At 41.1% G+C, this 20,119-nt stretch overlaps 1 protein-coding gene across 1 annotated transcript; it reads left to right on the top strand.

Moving 5' to 3' along the window:
• Nucleotides 1-691: 691 nt before the first annotated feature.
• On the top strand, nt 692-20,086 carry cunh18orf54 (chromosome unknown C18orf54 homolog). The gene is made up of 15 exons (XM_022744539.1): nt 692-737; nt 6,113-6,248; nt 6,606-6,762; nt 7,077-7,244; nt 11,254-11,395; nt 11,507-11,570; nt 11,659-11,872; nt 14,211-14,299; nt 15,429-15,537; nt 15,923-16,015; nt 16,742-16,805; nt 16,890-16,968; nt 17,156-17,317; nt 17,444-17,499; nt 18,524-20,086. The coding sequence occupies exons 2-15, from the start codon at nt 6,114-6,116 to the stop codon at nt 18,669-18,671; spliced, it is 1,680 nt and encodes a 559-aa protein (XP_022600260.1). The 5' UTR covers nt 692-737; nt 6,113; the 3' UTR covers nt 18,672-20,086.
• The last annotated feature ends 33 nt before the right edge of the window (nt 20,087-20,119 follow it).

Genomic DNA, 20,119 nt, shown 5'->3' on the forward strand with positions numbered 1-20,119 from the left:
CGCACACACAACTCTCAGAGATCGTCTATTATGAGGATGCATCACTCAGTTGTAGTCTAAATACAGAAGCTGAGAGAGGTCGAGACTGCCCTTTTTTCTTTTAGTGCTGGTCATTTCATCAGTGCCAGATATTGTAAGATATTTATGAATTTTGTTTTAGACAGGTAGGTCTGAAATTCTAACTGTAACTGCAGATTTTTATGTTTTTTCTTTGAAAACTTGCTCTCAACTTCCCTCACCTAAATATCTTATATATAAATTAGTTTATTTATTATTGTTTTTCTTATTCTTATTTGCCTTTCCCTAACCCTAACCCTTTGACGTGCATGTCTTAACTGCCCATGAAATAGGCTATTTAGGCCTCTATAAAATTGGCCAAGCACCTATAAAAATTGAAAATATAACAATTCAAATAATAAAATAATTTGAACTAAGCCAAAATGTTCTATAGATTAATAAATAAACAAATAATTTACATTTTTACATTTTTATTTATTTTTTTAATTTAAGATAATATTTTCATCTTACTTTTAAAATTTTCCAGAGATGAATGCATGGATGACTAGTATAGAGGGTACAGAGTTTACGTGAGGCCCTTAGGCAAGCCTGCCCCTAAGTCTTACCGAGCTTGGTATCTCTTCAGTGACAGGGCTGGAGACAAAGCTGATAACAGAAGACCTTGGATGGTCAGTAACAAATTGGTGTTGTCTGCAGGATATTAACAGAACTACAGCCTGGTGAGTGCAAAACTTTAAATTGTGCCTCACCTTGTCTGTGTTTGATGAAATCAAAATAAACTGTGTAATTTTTAATTTTGTATGGGAGAAACTCCCTATCTCTACACAGCCACAGTTTTTTTTTTTACAAATACAAATCTTTTCTACAAATGTACAAACTTGAATTTCTCATGTAGGTTTATTTTACATTTCTACAAAGGCTGATTTGTGACGACAAACTTTGGAATTATTTGTGAACATCAATTTCCAAGTCAAAATCTTTTTGACCCTAATTTGAGCCCATAGTATCTGTAGCCTGGACTTGGAGTAAAAAATAAGGGAGTGATCACTCCTTCTTTTTTTCCTTCACACCTCTCTGTTTGAGTGACATCACAGGCTCTGGGTTAAAGGGGCCTGCAGTAGTCATGAAGCCTGGAAAAACATTTGGTTGTCCCACCATGTCTGCCCTAAAGTTTTCACATGGTTTCTGTGAAATAACGCTGGAACTAAAGATGTGTCCCAGCTGTCCCAGACTGTCTGTTATTAGGCTTGTTCAAGATGAGTCAGGCCTGCTCAGAATTGATAACTGGTGGTCATCCCACACTGCAGCCAGTTTGATTGTTGTCTTCTTCTTAATCCCATAATACATCTGTGCTTGATCCCAACTCGCTCTGACGTCATGAAAACATGAATGATAACCTCACAAGATTAAGTGTTTACTGTAGTTTTAGGAGCCAGACGGCACACTTGCTCTCCACTGACTCCAAGACCTAAGGGCATGATGGGAAACAACTGGCTCTCACCTGATCTAACAGCTGCCTCAACAATAGACATGTTATAGAATTTTTTCATTTTTTGTTTAGAGAGATTTATATGTCATTAGTCGGATTTTGCAAAAGGTGCGTTCATTCTCTGAACGGAATACGTGTTGAAGAGCTGAATACATTCAGCTTGTATTACATTGAGCTCAGACTGCAGACAATCTATGATAACAGTAGTCTACAATAGGAATATTAGTGATTTAATTGTTGAAGTGTTAACAGAAAAAAATTTGGTGATATGTGAAGATTCTTAAAATAACATCTGTGCAGATGTGAAGCCATGATCAATAATGAAGTGACTGTTGTATTTATTTCCTTTGCCTGTTTATGTAGGTTCAACATGAATAGAGAGATGGGCTATATTGGATTTTAATAGTCTATTCTGTCATACACAAGAATATCAAAACAACTGAAGACTGAGTACAAGCTGAAGATTGATCTGATAAGATTATATTAATTTGGAATCAAGTCTAACAAGAGAGAGCTGCTTGCTGGACAAGGTGGTGGACAATGAGGGACACCATGATGGGCACCCACAGGAAATTATGTTTTAGCACTGTAAGGAAGTGTTTCTGCTATGTGGCTGTCCAGCAGCTGGACAGTTCACCATCACTGGGGGGAGAATGAATTATCAAGGTCTCTTACAGGATAATGTCAGAGTGGGTGTTTACAGCTGAAGCTCAGGAGAAGCTGCTGATGCAGCAAGACAATAACATCAAAGGAAATCCACCTTCTGGAGTGGTCCAGTCAGAGCCCAGACCCGAACCCAGTAGAGATGCTGTGGACTGAGCTCAGAGAGCCGCTCACACCAGACATCCTGAGAATCTGTCTGACTGAAGCAGCTCTATAGGAAGAATGGTTCAAACTTCCTCTTTTACATTGAGCAGCTCTGATCAGCAGCTAGTGAAGAGCTGGTTTCAGAGGAGCTTCAGCCAGTTAGTAAATCCAAGGGTTCATATAGGTTTCTCACCAGCACTGTGATTGTTTAATGGGTGTGTTCAATAAAAACTCAAAATATTATAATTGCTGGTGTCATATCAGCTTAGTGGCACTGTGTTTGTCTACATTGTGACTTATTATTAGATTGGATAAATTATCTGATTTTATGACCAATTAATGCAGAAAACCAGGTTATTCCAAACGGTTCACACACTTTCGACCGTTTACATGTCAAGAAGATGTGTTTTATTGTACAATTTTATTTCTGATTTTTATTTTTATTTTTCTCCTATAGTACTATGTACCATTACTGTGATGTTAATAAAGTTGACTGGAGGAAAATGGCACAGGCTCTGCCCCCTGCAGCTGGCGTCCTGTTGCTGCCGCTTGCTCTGCTCTGCTTCTGCTTTGCAACAAATGCAAATTGATAAAATAATCTGACTAACGATTTTTACTTTGACCCAGTAGAAAGTCCTACTTTCTTTCATTCGGCATGGGTCACATGCGCCAAATATAATGCATTTGAATGCAATTTCAACTTTATTTTTGATATCCCCTCATATAACCAGCTCCAGCCCCATACAGTTACCACACCAGGCCGTGGAGGGCGCTAGTTCATGGCGACAGTCTGTTGGTCGGTTGAGTTGAGTCCATGTTCCTGAACATCCTAAAAGTCAGTAAACTGCGTTCAGGCTTTTTGTAACAGCCGTGTGTATATCATGGTGTATCTCCTTTGATAACCATGAACAGACTTTCTTGTCAGATGTTCGAATGGTGTTTGGTCGTAACGTCTTTAGCAGAACTGATGCTAGAGCAGCTAACTTTGAGCTAGCTTTACCCGGGAGCTTTGAATTGTCTGTTTTGAACCATAGACAACAGCACAGAGGGAGCTGGACACGAAACACACAAGGAGACATTTGAAGTAAAAATGTTGGCGTGTTATTTTTATTCGACACAGTTTCACAAGTGTGACTTGGAGCATTTGGATACGGAGTCCTATTTTTAGCCTAGTGGAGCTGCTAAGTTGAATTTGAACATCAGAGGTGAGTTTAACTAACTTAAGATTTTGTGAATATGTGCCAGCACATTGTTAAAGGTCTTTTAAACATTGTATATGCACCTAACTACCGTAACGTTAAATACGCACTAATTACTGTGTCTGTTGGGCCTGTTTCAGTATTGTTTGCTTTGTGTTTTGGTTGTTAAGTTAGCTACGGCAGGTCAGGGTAGCTACCTGTTGGCAAGGCTAAAGCCGAATTAGTAAACTAACGTCAGTCAGCTTTGTAACTTTAAAATAACTTTATCTCGATACTGTCAGGGCTTTCTTAGAAGACAAAACAAACAGACAAAATTCACTTGAAAACATACGGACATGTAATTTGGGGTGGTTAGATAGACAACACTATCATCCAAATCACTGATGGGGAAATCTGACAAATGCTCTTCACTGGTAGCTGCCTGGCTATATTGAACTCTGTGCTCTATCAGACTCACTGACCTGATCGGAATGTCACTTGTAGGAACACATGTGATAGCTGTCATTTTAAAGTTGTGACCCCCTAGAAAAGCTGTTTCTAACCTTTTTAATCTGAGAGATTCTTTAACCAAATCAAAGTAGCTGAGAGCTCCTCATGTCTGATATTACTGGTTACATTTATTCAGATATCGTATCAAAACACATAAACTGATCTCCAAACCATATCAGACGAAGAAGATAATTTAACAAGTTATCAAATATCAACATCCAAAAACATCTGAAGCTCACATCAGACAAAAATCTGTCATGATTTAGTCAAACCTGAACACACAGACAGGAAAACACCACTGCAAATAAACCTCCATGAATTTGATTAGACACCAGAGAAAGAAGAAGCTCCTCAGTCAGTGATCAGTGATAGTTGTCAGAACATCAAGCATAAATAACAGACAGGAACTTAAAATAGATCATTCACGTCACTTCATTTTTCAAAATGTAAATAAACATTGGCTAAAAAACAGGGCTCAAGTTGAAGCCACAGTTTAACTCACTGTGTCCATGGCAACACATTTCCTGTTAGTTGGAGAAGTTTAGTTTATATCTGTTATGTTATATGTAGAGCTGGTATCATTGCATGTGGACTAGAGCATATCTGATGTTAACAAACCTAACCCTAGCTCATGAGCCACATGTTGGAGACCCCCTGTCACAGATTAATTGATAGGTCACAATTGTGACACACAAGCAAATGAGGAAAAAGATCTTCACCACTTTGCTTGTGTTAGTTATACACTCCTCAAAAAATTAGGAGAACACTTAAATCACACATGGGATCTTGATGAACGAATTATTCAAGTAAAGAATCAAGAAAATATTTACTGATGTACATGGTATAATTTGTTGAGAACAAAATGACAACACTGGTCAATGGAAACCAAAACCAATAGCCCATTGAGGGCTGGATTCACAATCACACCGAAAATTGAAATCACAGGCTGATCCAACTTGTGTGAATTTCATTACAGCAACTCATAATGTGACTCAGTAGTGTGTATGGCCCCCGCGTGCCTGTATGCGCTCCCGACAACGTGTGGGCATGCTCCTGATGAGTCAGTGGATGGTGTCCAGGGGGATCTCCTCCCAGCCTCCCAGACCTGGATCAGGGCATCACTGAGCTCCTGGACAGTCTGTGGCAGTACTTGGTGGCGTGAGATGCACTGATACATAATGTCCTATAGGTGCTCAATTGGATTTAGCTCAGGGGAACGTGAGGGCCAGTCAATGGCATCAATGGATGATGGATGATGTTACAGGCAGCATAACATTCACCACAGCGTCTCCAGACTCTTTCACGCCTGTCACATGTGCTCAGTCTGAACCTGCTTTCATTTGTGAAGAGGACGGAGCGCCAAAGGCGGACCTGCAAATTCTGGTGTATTCTGGTGAATGCCATTGGAGCTGCACAGTGCTGGGCTGTGAGCACAGTTCCCACTAGAGGACTTCGGGACCTCATGCCACCCTCATGGAGTCCGTTTCTGACAGTTTGGTCAGAAACATGCACACCAGGAGCCTGCTGGAGGCCATGTGTAGGGCTCTGGCAGTGATCCTCCTGTTCCTTCTCACACAAAGGAGCAGGTAATGCTGGGTTGATGCCCTTCTACGGCCCTGTCCAGCTCTCCTCTTGTACAGCTGGTCTCCTTGTATCTTCTTTTGAGACTGTGCTGGGAGACGCAGCAAACCTTCTTGCGACTACACGTATGGATGTGCCATCCTGGAGGAGCTGGACTACATGTGCAACCTGATTGGGCTGCAGGTACCGCCTCATGCTACCAGTAGTGACAAAGACACTAGCAAAACACAAAACTAGAGAAGAATCAGTCAGGAACGATTAGGAGAGAGTGTCTGTGGCCACATCTCCTAAATGGACAGATTGATATCCCTGAAGTTTAACTGACTTATACTGTGTTATACTTCGATGATTAAGTGTTCCCTTAATTTTTTTGAGCAGTGTATTTATGCTGCTTGCACAGCCTTCTATTGAAGTTAGAATGTAATTTAGAGACAGTTCCACAGTGAACATGTTAAACTCCTCTCCAGCAGCAGACCACCCTATTAGATGTGTAACTTCAGAGTGTACTTGCTGTTGTTATGTTTGTCAGCATGGAGTGCAGCGGCCTGGTTGGTGACTGTCTGTCTCCAGAGTCCACGGTGACCTCCCTGCTGTCGAGCTCAGGTCATCTGAGGAGCAGCCTGCGGCCGCCTGATCACATCACCTCTTTCAGATACAGAGACAAGGTTCACTCTGTTTCTACTGTTTGTATGAAAGTGCTGTATGTATAGGGGAATGTGCTGTATGACTGTGAATGGGTGAATGTGGCTTCCATTGTAAAGCACTTTGAGTGGTTGATAAGTGCTATATAAGTGCAGTTGTTTGACGTAGGCCTTAGCGGAGTGCCCCTCTAGTTTCTTCATGATTTCAGTGTTTCATGTTAAAAGTGATGACATCATGTTTTGCTTTCTTTGTATTACCGTAGTTCTAGAAAAACTGCTGGTAAAAAAAAAAAAAAAAAAAAAGATTTTGGTGGTGCTGGACCTTACAAAAACAAATGCCTAATGTTCATTCATTGATTAAGTGAGTGATTGATTTTGCAGGACTATGACTCAGCCTCAGCAGCGTTAGATGCCTACATCGCAGATTTCGAGAGAAGTTGTCCGAACAGCTTGTCATTGACAGGAAGACTGGTTCTGCCACATGGTCCCATCTCCAGGCTGAGCAGACCCAGAGTGAGCACACTCAGAAACAGAGATGGTAGGTCATCATGGAGACTCTCATTGAAGAGCAACACTGAGATCTTAAGTGTCCCTCTCCGTCAGGTCCAAATTATGTTCATTCTGATTTGTTTTTTTGGATTTTTTCAAAATTCCTTTTATAATAAAACCTTTAGCCACACCCCTGTGTGTATTACAATCATGATTCATATAATACATATTAAATCATATCATCAATCAATCAATCTATATATTATATATTATATTTTATAATATATATATATGTTTTTAGTATCTTTCTGCATCAGTTAGTTTTTTTAACCGTACTTATGTTTATTTTGTTTCTACTGATAGTTCTCATGGAGAGTTTGACTGAAAGGGAGCTGGACTTCCTGGACCTCCCAGTCAGCTCCCTCCATCATGCTAGCAACCGAGACAGACTCTCCATGACGACGGACGAGCTGCTGTCTATCCCTTATGACGGCTCTATGCCTGTTACCCACACCTCTGCCTTCATCCAAGGTCTGTAAATGCATCATCTACACCTCTGCCTTCATTCAAAGTTTTTGAACACATCACCCACATGTGCATCTTTATCCAAAATCTTCAACCACATCACTCATACCTTACCTCACTGTATACTGTATATATATATCAGATATCATATCGATATCAGAATTTTTTTACTCCCTAATATCAGTATCGGCATTGGCCCCAAAAATCCATTGGTTGGGCTCTAATATTTACTACAATAAAAACATATTATCCACAGATAAATGCATTAAAGATATTTACTAGATAAAGATGAGTCTAGAGCAGTTAATACAACCAACTGCTGGTTGTTTTGTTTTTATGTTCTGGTGACAAACGCAGGCATCTTTGTTTGTGCTATTTGTAACTTGTCAAGGACGCCAAACACTGTCCCTATTATCAACACATAGTCCACAGGTAAATTTAACATTTAAAACAAGCAAATGTAAATGAGACTTTTGAATCAAAACATTTTACATAAAATATTAAAGGAAGAAAACAATGGCGGCCAAGAATCACAATTTAATTCTATTCATGAGTAAATCCACTCACTGAAAGTGAATTGCAAACTGCACTTATTGAACCTAAAGTGAATTGATCCTGGACTGATGTTCTTGTCATTGTTTTCTTTTCTAAAGTGAAGCCACACTTCACACTTTTGACTGTTTAACTGTAAAATTGAAATTCAATTTTCTTAGTTCTTGGCATTTTGAAACTGGGTCTAATTTGGAACCGAGTCCCCAACCCTACACGCATACCTCTCCTGTTCCTATTTACTCCATTCCTGTTCACCCTGTATACGGCCGACTTTAAATACAACTCTGCCACATCCTGAAATACTCGGACGACACAGCTATTGTGGTGCGTATCAGGAACGGGCAGGAAGAGGAGTACAGGGATCTGATGATGGCCTTCAGTGAATGGAGCGACAAGAACTGCCTCCTTCTGAACACCTCCAAGACCAAGGAGAATGTCACGGACGTTCGGAGGTCTAGGCCCACCCTTCAGCCAGTCAGCATTCGAAAGGAAGTGGCTCATGAACTGGATTATTGAACAATTATTGATTATTATTAACTATTACTATTATTACTATTGAGTTGCTGGACAATTGAATTTCCTCTAGGCGATGAATGAAGTAGAGATCTATCAATCTCGGCCTTCATCCTTGGCCTTTAAGTGCACCACCCATACCTCATCCCAGGTCTTTGAATGCATCACCCACACCTCCACCTTCATTTAAAGATTTTGAACACATTACCAACACTTGTGCCTTCAGCCAAAGTTATTAAAATACATCTGCCAAACTATCACCTTTTTTAAATGCATCACCTCCCCCTCTGCCTTCACCACAAATCACCCATACCTACACCTCTATTGAGGTCTTTAAATGCAACCATTGACTTTAAAAGCATCACCCATAACGGTTTTCTGACTGAGGGCTTTAAACACGAAGCTGTGATGGATGTGTGCCTGTATTTCAGACATTTGGACTAAATGATAGATAGATACATACATACATACATACTTTATTTGTCCCTTAGGGGAAATTCATGTGTCCATTAGCTCATTGTTGATAATAATAATAATAAAAACAGTGAATAACAAATGAACAATAATAATTAGATTAGTCCACATCCTTTGGCTGAGGTGTTGTATAGCCTGATTGCAGTTGGAACAAAGGATCTCCTGAACCTCTCTGTTCTACAGCGCAGTGAGATGAGATGTTTGCTGCCAGAATGTTTTGGAGAGGATGGTTGGTATTGTCCAAGATGGCCTCCATCTTACATTGCATGCGTCTCTCCACAACAGTCCTGAGTGAGTCCAGACTCCTGCCAAGCACAGACCCAGACTTTTTTACCAGCTTATCCAGTCTCCTTGTGTTCATGTCTGACATGCTGCTGCTCCAGCAGACTGCAGCATAAAAGAGTACACTGGCCACCACTGACTGATAAAACATTTGCAGCATTTCACTGCAGACGTCAAAGGACCTGAACCTCCTGAGGAAAAAGAACCAGCTCTGCCCCTTCAGGTAGATGGCATCCGTGTTCAGGGACCAGTCCAGTTTACTGTCCAGATGCACACCTAGGTATTTGTAAGTGTGAACCACCTCAATGTCCTTCCCTCTAATGCTGACTGGCTGAAGGGTGGGCCGAAAGTCCGAGACCATCTCCTTGGTCTTGGAGGTGTTCAGAAGGAGGCAGTTCTTGTCGCTCCATTCACTGAAGGCCATCATCAGATCTTACTCCTCTTCCTGCCTGTTTCTGATACGCGCCACAATAGCTGTGTCATCCGAGTACTTCTGGATGTGGCAGGACTCAGAGTTGTATTTAAAGTCGGTCGTATACAGGGTGAACAGGAACTGAGCCAGAACAGTTCCCTGTGGAGCCCCAGTGCTGCTCATCACTGTCCCTGAGACACAGTTACCCAGCCTGACGTGCTGTGGTCGTCTTGTCAGGTAATCCACAATCCAGGACGTGAAGCAGGGATCCACCCCCATCCCTTCCAGCTTGTCTTTAAGGATGGGGGGTTGGATGGTGTTAAATGCACTTGAGAAATCAAAGAACATAATCCTCATGTAACTACCTGGCTCATCCAAGTAAGAATGGACCGGTGGAGCATGTAAAGGACGGCATCATCCACTCCAATATGTTCTTTGTAGGTGAACTGTAGGGGGACTAGTGCATGTTCAACCTGTGGCCTCAGAAGGTCTTCATCATGTGTGATGTGATGGCCACCGGTCTGTAGTCATTTATCTCAGCCGGTCACCCTACTTTAGGGACCGGAACAAGACATGATGTTTTCCACAGGACCGGGACCCTCCCTGTTTGAAGGCTTAAGTTAAAGATCCTCTGGAGAGGCTCAGCCAGCTGGGCTGCACAGTCCTTTAACAGCCTCGGACACACACCATCCAGGCCTGTTGCCTTTCCAGGACGTAGCCTCTTGAGCTCCGCCCTCACCTCCACCGCTGTAAAGGACAGGAGACTTGACCCCAGTGTGGAGGGAGTTGCGGCTGCAGTGTCAGGTTGTGGAGTAGAGGCTGTGTCAAACCTGTTGTAGAGCAGGTTGAACTCATTGGCCTTGTCCACATCACCTGATGTTGCCTGACTGTTTTCCTCTTTATAGCCAGTGATGGTCCTCATCCCCTTCCACACCTCTCTGGTGTTGTTGTGCTGCAGCTTCCTCTCTACTTTCTTTTTGTAGTCCTCCTTCGCCTGCTTTAATCTCCTCTTCAGCTCATGTTGCACACACCTGAGCTTCTCCCCGTCTCCATCCCTGAAGGCCTCTTTTTCCTGGTTGAGGAGGGTCTTGATGTCACTGGTGATGAGCGGGTGGTTGCAGCTGGCCTCAGTACACAGGGCTTGTAGGAAGGTTGAAAAAAAACCAGATTATGATCTGATCTGCCAAGTGGTGGTAGAGCTGAAGCAGTAAGAGTGACATGGTTAAAATCCCCCGATATTGCAATGAATGCATCAGGGTGCTGGGTCTGTACTCTTGCAACAGTCTCGTGAATGATGCCACACGTGACTGCAGGCTCTGCTCGTGGTTGAATGTAAACATCAATGGCGACGATGTGTGAGAACTCCCTCGGTACATAGTACGGTCTAAGACCAACTGCCAACAGTTCAATATCCCAACAGCAGATCTTCTCCTTCACTGTGGTATGACTGGGGTTGCACCATCTATTGTTCACAAGCAGAACCAGTCCTCCATCTTTATTCTTCCCACTTGCTCTGGCATCTCTTTCTGCTCATACTGCAGTGAAGCTGAGTAAATCCACACAATGGTTGGGAGTGTTGTCGTTTAACCAGGTCTCCGTGAAACACATGAGACACACTCACGGTATGCTCGCTGGTTCTTCACAAGTGTCTCCAGTTCATCATCGTTTGATGCATGGATTGATAGAATAAATAATTGGTAGGTGAAGCAATATTAACAGTATTGATTAGTTGCATTCTTTGATTAAGTTTGTGTCTCTCAATTCCTCTGTCTGCTGGTCCAGGCGTCCTGTCTCAGTCTGGGTCCTCCCAGCCCCACTGCTCCTCCTCAAGTCCACAACATAGAGCCTGTGCTGGGCTCAGCAGCAGCCACGCCAACCCCCGCCTGAGCTACCAACACCCTCACCTAACCAGGACACCCAGGAGGTACAGGTTCACACTGTTGGAAATAATCTGTATAATTTGTGTCATGAAATATCTGTTCTGTTCTGTAAAAAGTCTGTCATTTCATTAATTTCTCCTCCTCACATAATGCAGAGGAAGACCAGGAGCAGCCACGTTTAAAACACTTGATGACATATTCTCTGTGAGCAGTTTGAAGGTGACTATCATTCACACTTTGTTTTCTTGTGCATTCTGTGTTTTGTAAGCGAGCCTCATTGCTCCCTCTCTCTGTCTCCATCTGACAGTCTGCACACAGAGCAGCAGGGTCAGAGAGGGCAGAGCCGTCCTCATTGCTCCACCGCCCATACCAGTTCACCAGCAACAAGGCTGACATGGAGTGCTCTGGAATGAGCAGCATGCCTGACCTGAAGTATGCATCCAGTGTGGAAGCCTGGATCCAAGGCTGTGACCACAGCAAGGGGCCGTCGCTCGCAGAGTTGAAGCTGTGTGACGACCACGGTAACACACTTGCTGCAAGGCACCAGCACTGCCAGGGTTCACGGGCCAGTTCCCTCCATGACTCATACTGCATGCTACTCCATATTACTGAGAGCATCTATCTTATTAAACCATCGTAAACCACTAACATCATATGTAAATACAGACTAATGAATCAGCAGCATGCAGCGGTGGATAATAATTAAGTAATTTACTGGAATACTGTAATTAAGTACATTTTTTGAGAATCTGTACTTTACTTGAGTGTTATTTCTTTTGCAAACTTGTGAGTTTTACCTTATTACACTTAAAGACAAATATTGTACTTTTGACTCCACTACATTTCTATGAAGTACTCTTACTTTGAGTTTTATGTGAGTGGAATTAATTTTCTTTTATTATCTAAAATGTGATAGACCATACACTGTGTTCATTACACAGTGACTCCAGTGATTTCTACGGTGGCCCTGAGAGCTCAACACACTGCAACTTAAGAAAACAGGTGCAAATAGATAAAACACAAAGAAATTCAGAAAACATCTTCATGAATTTGACAACACGTATGCTGTAAATAATCAAAACACATCCAAATACACAACAGTTCCTTTTGTTGATTCAATTATGTTTTTTATGTACTTTTGAATACTTAATTACTAATACTCCAGTACTTTAGCACAAGTTAAAGTGTGACTGAACAACCTTCACATGTATTGGTTTAATATTTGACCAGGAGGACCTATACTCTGACTCCAGTAATTGAGTTGTGTAGTTTGTCCACCTCTGACAGCATGTAAATGAGGTAGGTGACTTCTTCAATTGGCTTTTCACGAAAATCCCTCCACTTGGCCACCATTGTCCAATCATAGTTTAGCAACTGTAACTGGGCATGCCAAGCTTGTCAACCTTTGGATCTTGTTATATGAATAGAAATACTCTTCTGGGGGTTTTGAGTATGGTGTTTGTTTTTTCATTCTTTCCAAAACCAAAAATTGTAAACTGTTGTTTATATTACTGCTGTAACTAAGTTGCAATCATCAGCATGTCCAGCTAATTCGCTAACTAACAACTGTAGCATCTAACCACACTAGTTTGTGGGGTTAATGATCATATAAAAAAAAAGGTCAAGTCTATTATATTAGTGCTGCCCCTGACCAAAGATTTTCTGGGTTGACTAATGGTCATTAGTTCAAGTCATTAGTCACAATTTGTTGCACGTTTATGATATTAATTTGATTATTTGAATATATATTCATCAGGTAATGGTTTGAGTCCAGGGCCAAGAAAGAATGTTATAAGTAAGATTGTTAACACTGAGCTGCATTACAGAGAAATGTTGCCTGTTAATGGCAGCAGCAAAAGCTGTAATGACTCTAAATGTGTTGGAACAACCAACAAGGAGACTGTTAGAGCAAGCTGCCATGCTAATGTTAAGTGCCTAACGTTAGGCTACTTACGTGTTTCAAATAATGAGCAATGTTTGAGGTCATCGAATTTGCAAGTCACTCGCAGAGTGTGCACGTCGCCTTCTCAGGGTCACCTTTTAGCCTCTCGGAATGATCCCACACTTTGGATTTCCATATTGGAGGTAGTGTGTCCCCGAAGAGTTGCCGTGAAGCAGGAGTTGTATGCGGAGTCCTGCTTGTGTTAAGAAATTAAGCAGTTTCTTCTGCAGCTGGGTGAACTAACATTTGGTCAACAGAGCAGAGGCAGCTCTGGTAGTATTTAGACATAAGTGACTCGGTCCTGCTTTTTATTGGATTTGGAGACATTTACACACCGACATTACCTGAGGCAGTGTCGAGCTTGTCAAACACACTTGGTAGAAACAAGAAACAAGCATGTAAGCTAAGAAGCAGTCTGATTTTCCATTTTTCCTTTAACTAACTAACTTAGCACTAACTAGGTCTACACTGTAAAACAAAAGCAATACTATATTTAAGACCCCTTTCACAAGATTCTTGTTTCTAAATAAGTCAACTGAAAAAATTAAGGCAGCCAGAGATGGTGTTTGCAGCCAATTCACAGAGATGATATTACATAAACTAGCTGCATCTGAAAAAATCCCAGTTTCATGAAACCTGCCAGTGACAGCTGTCGCTTCAGACACTAAATCCATAGCATTTGCTGTGTACAGTAGCATGTGCTGTTGGAGAATTGAAAAGCTTGACAGGAGTACAACTACAACTCTGAGCAATAGGCTGTGAGTGAACAGTCCGTTGCAAGTATAAGATGGATATGAATCATCATTACACTCCCTGTAGAAAAGTTTGTTTTCTTAACAAAGCACAATGAAAATTTTACAATTTCAGCATCAAACAATCTGTACGTTTGTTGGTGAGGTTGAATGTTGTTCTTCCAGGTGTTCTTCCACCTGCAGCTCCCAGAACCGGAGCTCCATCCTGGTTAGCAGAGCTGGAGGATAATGATCCCGACCAGACGTGTTCACAGGTGAGAGAACTTTTAAAGTAATCAGCCAGCAGCTGATGTCATCTGACTGAAATTGTACTTGACCTCAAAAAAAAAAAAAAAAAATCAGTGACTGAGATGAATCATAGAACAAGGACCTGAAGCAGAATGATCTGTCAGTGTCTCTTGATAGACAACAGGTGGGAGAATTATTTCAATGATGTGTAACAAAATAATCTATTCTAAAGGTCCACTTACTAGCTGTTAGAAAGCTTTCAACTGCATCTGACATTCTTCATTAATGCATGGAGATAGCTTAGTTATCATCATGGAACTCTTTTCACATGATAACAGCTGGTAACCCCTGACTCCAGGCACTGAAGGCGACCATGAGATGCAGTTAAGTTCTTGGCAGTGGACCTTTACATAGAGATGATTTTGTCACATTTAGTTGTTTGCTAAAGTTTTTCTGCACCTCAGGGCAAAATACATATTAAGCTGATTTTTAACATAAAGAAGTAAATACAAACCCTGCAGCAAACTGACATTAAAATAGACATTAAACAGTTTGAAATCTGTTATTTCATGAACTCTAAAAATAAAAAAATAGAAAGAAAAGTACTTAGAGTGGGCATAAGAGCTTGCAAACAGTTTTTGAAGTCTTTCTGTTCCGTATTCAGAGATTTTCATCCATTCTTCCTGCAGATCACTTCAAGCTGTGAGATATTTTTAGGCTGTCTCATACACAACATGTTAAAGATCTACCCACAGATTCTCACTGATGTCAGGCGACTGTGATGGCCGTTCCAAAAGCTTAAGCTTGTATTTCTTGAAGTTGTTCATGGTGGATTTGGAAATTTGCTTTGGATCATTGTCTTGCTGTAGAAGCTAGCCCGTTTTCGCTTTCACTTCACAGTCCCCTGACATTTTTGAAATTCAGATTTCCAACAGTGCAGTAACATCTGAAGAATCAACTCCCATGGTCCCAGCTCATTTTTTGTTTGCTGCAGGAGTTCTCCTTACTTCTATCACTTGAAGAATCAACAAAATATGAAATTTGTCAAGGGATGCCCAAACTTTTTGCCCATAAGTGGTCCCAAAGTCAAGAATGAACTTTCAAGCCAAATTGTTTGAATGATAATTTGTGTTTGTGTGTGTTCTGTGTGATCAGGTTGACAGCCAGCAGACTCTCCGAGATCTGAGGCTTCAGTTTGCTGAACAGATTTCGCTGCTTGCTACAGAGAGAAAAAGCTCTGACATCAAGGAAACTCTGTTAAGAGGTAAGAACACATTAGATGGAAAGATTCTGTTGATGTTAGCGTCCGTCACTATGTGGTGCCCTGCTCAGGTGGGCTCATTAGACTAGACGGCATCAGCGACATGACAAATCGCAATATACTGTTCCAGAGAAAATGTCAAATCATTTAGTTTCCAGATGATAGTGTTCTCTGTCTCATTTGCTATGTGTTTTCTATAATTCTGTAATCTATCTCAAAACAAACATTTAGTTATTAAAGAGCCACTTTCCTCCAGCATAGACTAAATTGCCCACTACTGAATCATAGAGGCTGAAGAAAAGTGTATTGCTTTGTGTTATTACTATAGATCCCTGATTGTGTGCGTGCGTGCGTGTGTGTGTGTGTGCGTGCGTGCGTGTTCTGTCAGGCAACAAGATCCAATCTCTGATCCAGAAAGCAGATCAGGTGTTGAACTCTCTGTCTCGGAGCTGTGATGGAGTAGACTATCCTGCAGGTTCAGGTGAGACCAGCTAGCATCACATTAGCATTAACACAGGTCAGGTACCATACAAATTCATAAACAGCTTTGTTATCCATATCAGTGTGACGGTTCAGTTTTACTATATTCTGTTCATAAATAACACAATCATAATAACATCTGGGGTTGGTTTCAATTTACAATTTCCTTGATGTGTCTCTTTCCAGCATTAAAAGTTTTTGACAAAAGTTACGTTTCAGAAAAGCTGCACATTGTTACTTAGTTCATTGTGCATTAGGAACAGCTGTAATGAAAAGCAGTTCTAACAAGAAGAAACAAAACGTACACTATTTGTAAGTTTTGCTGCATAGCCAGCGTTCCAGCCACTGTTGCTCTTACAAGATGAAGAAAAGAAGTGATAGAAATAGAAGCACAACAAGAGAGTTCTTTTCCCCCACTCTCTTGTTTTATTCTTGGTGACTAAAGGAATGGCGTTTGATGCTAAACTTCCTTCCTAAAATTCTTTTGGACTGGTAAGTAAACAGCTGTTAATGCTAATGTTAGTTATGCAGCAATAGCAAAACTCACAAATAGCTAAATAGTTAACACTGGTTGCTAAGGCAGCCAATGGACAATGGTGTTTAGGATAACAACTCCCATGATCCCACAATACTTCATGTCTTCATGTTTTTCACACACAAAAACATGCTTTTCCTTTTCTATGTTTGTAGCTCATGAATAACTGGTTGTGTTTCTGTTGTTCTGCAGTGAGTTCAGTGAACACTGAGGAGCTGCTGCTCAGGTCGCCCTCACACTGTCCTTCGTTCACTCTGTAAGAGTCATTCATACTCCCTCTGTTAGTTCTGATGCACTGAGACTGAACACACTTATCAGATTTGTTATGTTGAACCTGCAGGGACTCAGCAGCAGCAGCAGCAGCAGCAGCAGCAGCAGCAGGGAGCGGCACACTGGCTCTGACTCACAGAGGAGCTCAGGTAGGGTTTTTGTCTTGTTTCACTCCTCACCTCCCACTGGAAACATGCTGTCAGTCCCTTTCTCTCTTATGCATGATGGTGGATCGGTGGATCAGTGAATGGAGACCTGTGTTGCGTTTCCTGTGTGGTTCCTAAATGATCCACCAACAGATTTATGATCACAGCATCTGTCTTCTGTCTCTCCCAGACTTTGGACTGTGGTCCCCATGGAAACAGCATCTGGAAGCAGCCTGGTCCAGTGGAGGCTCTAAAACAGATGCTGTTCAAATTGCAAGCAGTGGAGGGGAAGCTTCAGGGGCAACAAGCACTCACTGACAGGCTGCAGACAGAGGAGACTCCAGTGAAGCAGGTAGTTAAAAAACACTCAATATGGTTTATTTCATTGATTGGTCAGAGTTCGTTTACACCTCTGCTGTCAACATTGAGCTGTGGGGAACATGCCTCACGTGGGTTATGTATCGTGTTTGTGTTGCAGAGGACTGAAGGTGAAGCAGAGCTGGAGAGTTTTTCTGGTGGACCATCACTACACAGGTAACTCACTCTGAACACACACGTGGTATCTCATGTCAGGATTAACATCAGAATGAGGAGGGACTTGGTGACCTGGTGGAGTCTAGTTACAGGTGAGAATGCTCAGATTTTAGTGGACACCTTTGGTTCAAGGAACTTTTTTTTCCTAATTGTTCATACCCTTGCATAGATCTGAAAGAAACTGAATCAGGTTTCCTGTGTTTGTTCAAGGTAGTCCTTCAAATACCATACAAACCTCATTAAGCTGACTGAAACAGTTTAATGACAAAGTTTAAAATTTCTAATGATGTGGTGATTGATAGAACAAATTCCCATGATTTGATTTTCAAAGTTAAAGTTCCATATTTTCCTCTGTTTTATTTGAAGTGTTGATCCATCAGAAGATATATTTGTGGTTTTAAGAACCAAAAACCATCTCAGTGTAGTTTTACATCTCCTCTCTCAGGCTTCTCTCTGCAGCTCTAGTGACAACAGGTTGGTGAGCCAATCAGAAGAGAGGAGGATCTGAGCCTCAATTTCTTTGTTTACAACCCAAAAAGAAAGAAATAAGTGATTGTGGCCTTCTTGATTTCACTTAAAACTTCAATTTACCAGTTCTTTAAGCATGTCAATGTTATTGTATTTTTTCATCTTCAATATTAATTTATTTTTCATTATTTATTTATTTCCCATTATTTTCTGTTTTTCAGAAGGAAACACTTAAACCTTGCTGTAGTATTGCAGTATTGTTTACAGTTGTCTTTTACATTACACATACTTTTATAGAGAAAAATGGTCGCATGCTCGCACTTTAGAGCTGTTGCACTGTTACTGTTGACATATAGTATTTTAAAATAAATGGTGCACATGCTGTTAAAGGGAAGTGAATCTATCTACATTTTTTGAATTTAAAAAGACCTCATTTAATTGAAAATGTGTGAGGTGTGTTTTCTGAGGAGCTCATCCTGCTGGTCTGAACCAGTTCACTATGAATTCACAGCAACATGTCAGAAAACAGATTTCTGATGATTGTTTCCATCCTCAGAGCTCTGCATCACCTGAGCTGTCTGAAGCTCCTGGTGGAAGAACCCAGAGAGAAACACAGACAGGAGGAGGAGAAGGATGAAGATGAAGGACGCTACTCGTCTTCATCTGCTGACGGACCCATCTGTACTCAGCAGAAACGATCCTGAAGCTGAAGGACAAGAGTCTTCCTGTCAGCGTCTATCAGTCAGTGGTCTCACTGTGCTCCACTTGTTTCCTCAAACAGTCAAAGAAGTTGCCAATGAATGTGGATGAAGTCTTCTCTGCATCTGTGCTTTAGATGAACAGACGCCATGCATCTTAACAACAGTACAGAGAGCAAATCACTTATTATGAAATATATGAAATGTGTGATGAAGTCATGTGACGTGTTAGAGTGAAGGAAACTGTGAAAGCTTAAATACAGTTGTCTGTTTGGTGGTTAAAAACTTACCAAGGTTGTCCATTAAAGAAACTCTCATTTTATTTATTACATGCTAAGTCACATTTATCAATACAATACAACATGATGCAGCATGGAAGTCAGATGCTTCAGAGTTATTTGAAGGTGGAATGTTTTGCAGTGTGTATGGAGGAGTTTCCCCTGCTTCCAGGCTTTGTCCTAAGTTAAGCTAAGCACATCGTAGACCTGTCTCTGTACTGGATGCAGAGATGAACATGATGTCCATCTTCTCCTCTGACTGTGGACGTGGAGACCGAAGCTCTGAGACTATGTCGAACTCATTTGTGAATGTGCCAAATGCATCATGTTAGCCACAGTATATTGTTCAGGGTCAGTGAAACAGATGTAATGGATATAGTGCTGTTTGAAACTGAACAGTATTTTTTTTTCTTTACAGTCTTGAGTTGTCCACTGCATATGAGAATCTTGCCATCTCTACCATCCATCACTTATAATGTGAAGGGAACATAGACACTAACAACATTGTCTTTCCTCTGGCTCCATCCACACAATTTTAACATGTCAAATATTTGATTTTCTGGTGTGTAAAGATCATCACAGCCTCACACTGTCTGCAGACATTAGATTTTGTTCCTTTGTTATGAAATTACTTATAGTTTGATTTGGATAGGAAACAAAGTATTTTTATTAACAGGCCGTCAGTGTTTTCTCTTACATGCTGTGGTTACAGCATGAAAAGTTATTTATATTGTAACAGATGAGGTTTTTAATCTTCATTTCCATGTGACAGGGTCGTCCCAAACAGCTCACATTAAAACATGGTGTCTGCCTTCATGGTGTCAGTGCATTTCATTTGATGTTGTCTTGGATATTGGTGGGAATTGGAATTGAAAAGTGGTTTTGTGCGTTTTATGTTTTCACAACTTGTTTCTTGTCTGAAACAAAAACAGATGCATGTCTGGATTTTTCAAACCACATTGAAGTGTGGTTAAATTCTTGTATCAGTGGGAGGCTGAAGAGGCTCGTGTATCTCCAGTGACTGAAGTGTAGTTTTCATAAAGGAAGAAGACTTGAGAGACAGATTAAAGAAAGAATGCTCATAATCTGTTTATCTGTCAAACTCCACATCTTCAGTTTGTAATTTAAGTCTCCAATTCAAGAGAACCCTGATGACATCAGTATGACATCATCACA

This window comes from Seriola dumerili, unplaced genomic scaffold (assembly GCF_002260705.1).
Source record: "Seriola dumerili isolate Sdu_G_001 unplaced genomic scaffold, Sdu_1.0 BDQW01000081.1, whole genome shotgun sequence".
NCBI lineage: Eukaryota > Metazoa > Chordata > Actinopteri > Carangiformes > Carangidae > Seriola > Seriola dumerili.

Excerpts from the sequence above, each read along its gene's own strand:
- cunh18orf54 (XM_022744539.1), top strand. The coding sequence starts at position 6,114 with ATGGAGTGCAGCGGCCTGGTTGGTGACTGTCTGTCTCCAGAGTCCACG. Across the intron at positions 6,763-7,076 it reads CACACTCAGAAACAGAGATG|TTCTCATGGAGAGTTTGACT; the intron begins GTAGGTCATCAT and ends TTCTACTGATAG. Across the intron at positions 7,245-11,253 it reads CACCTCTGCCTTCATCCAAG|GCGTCCTGTCTCAGTCTGGG; the intron begins GTCTGTAAATGC and ends CTGCTGGTCCAG.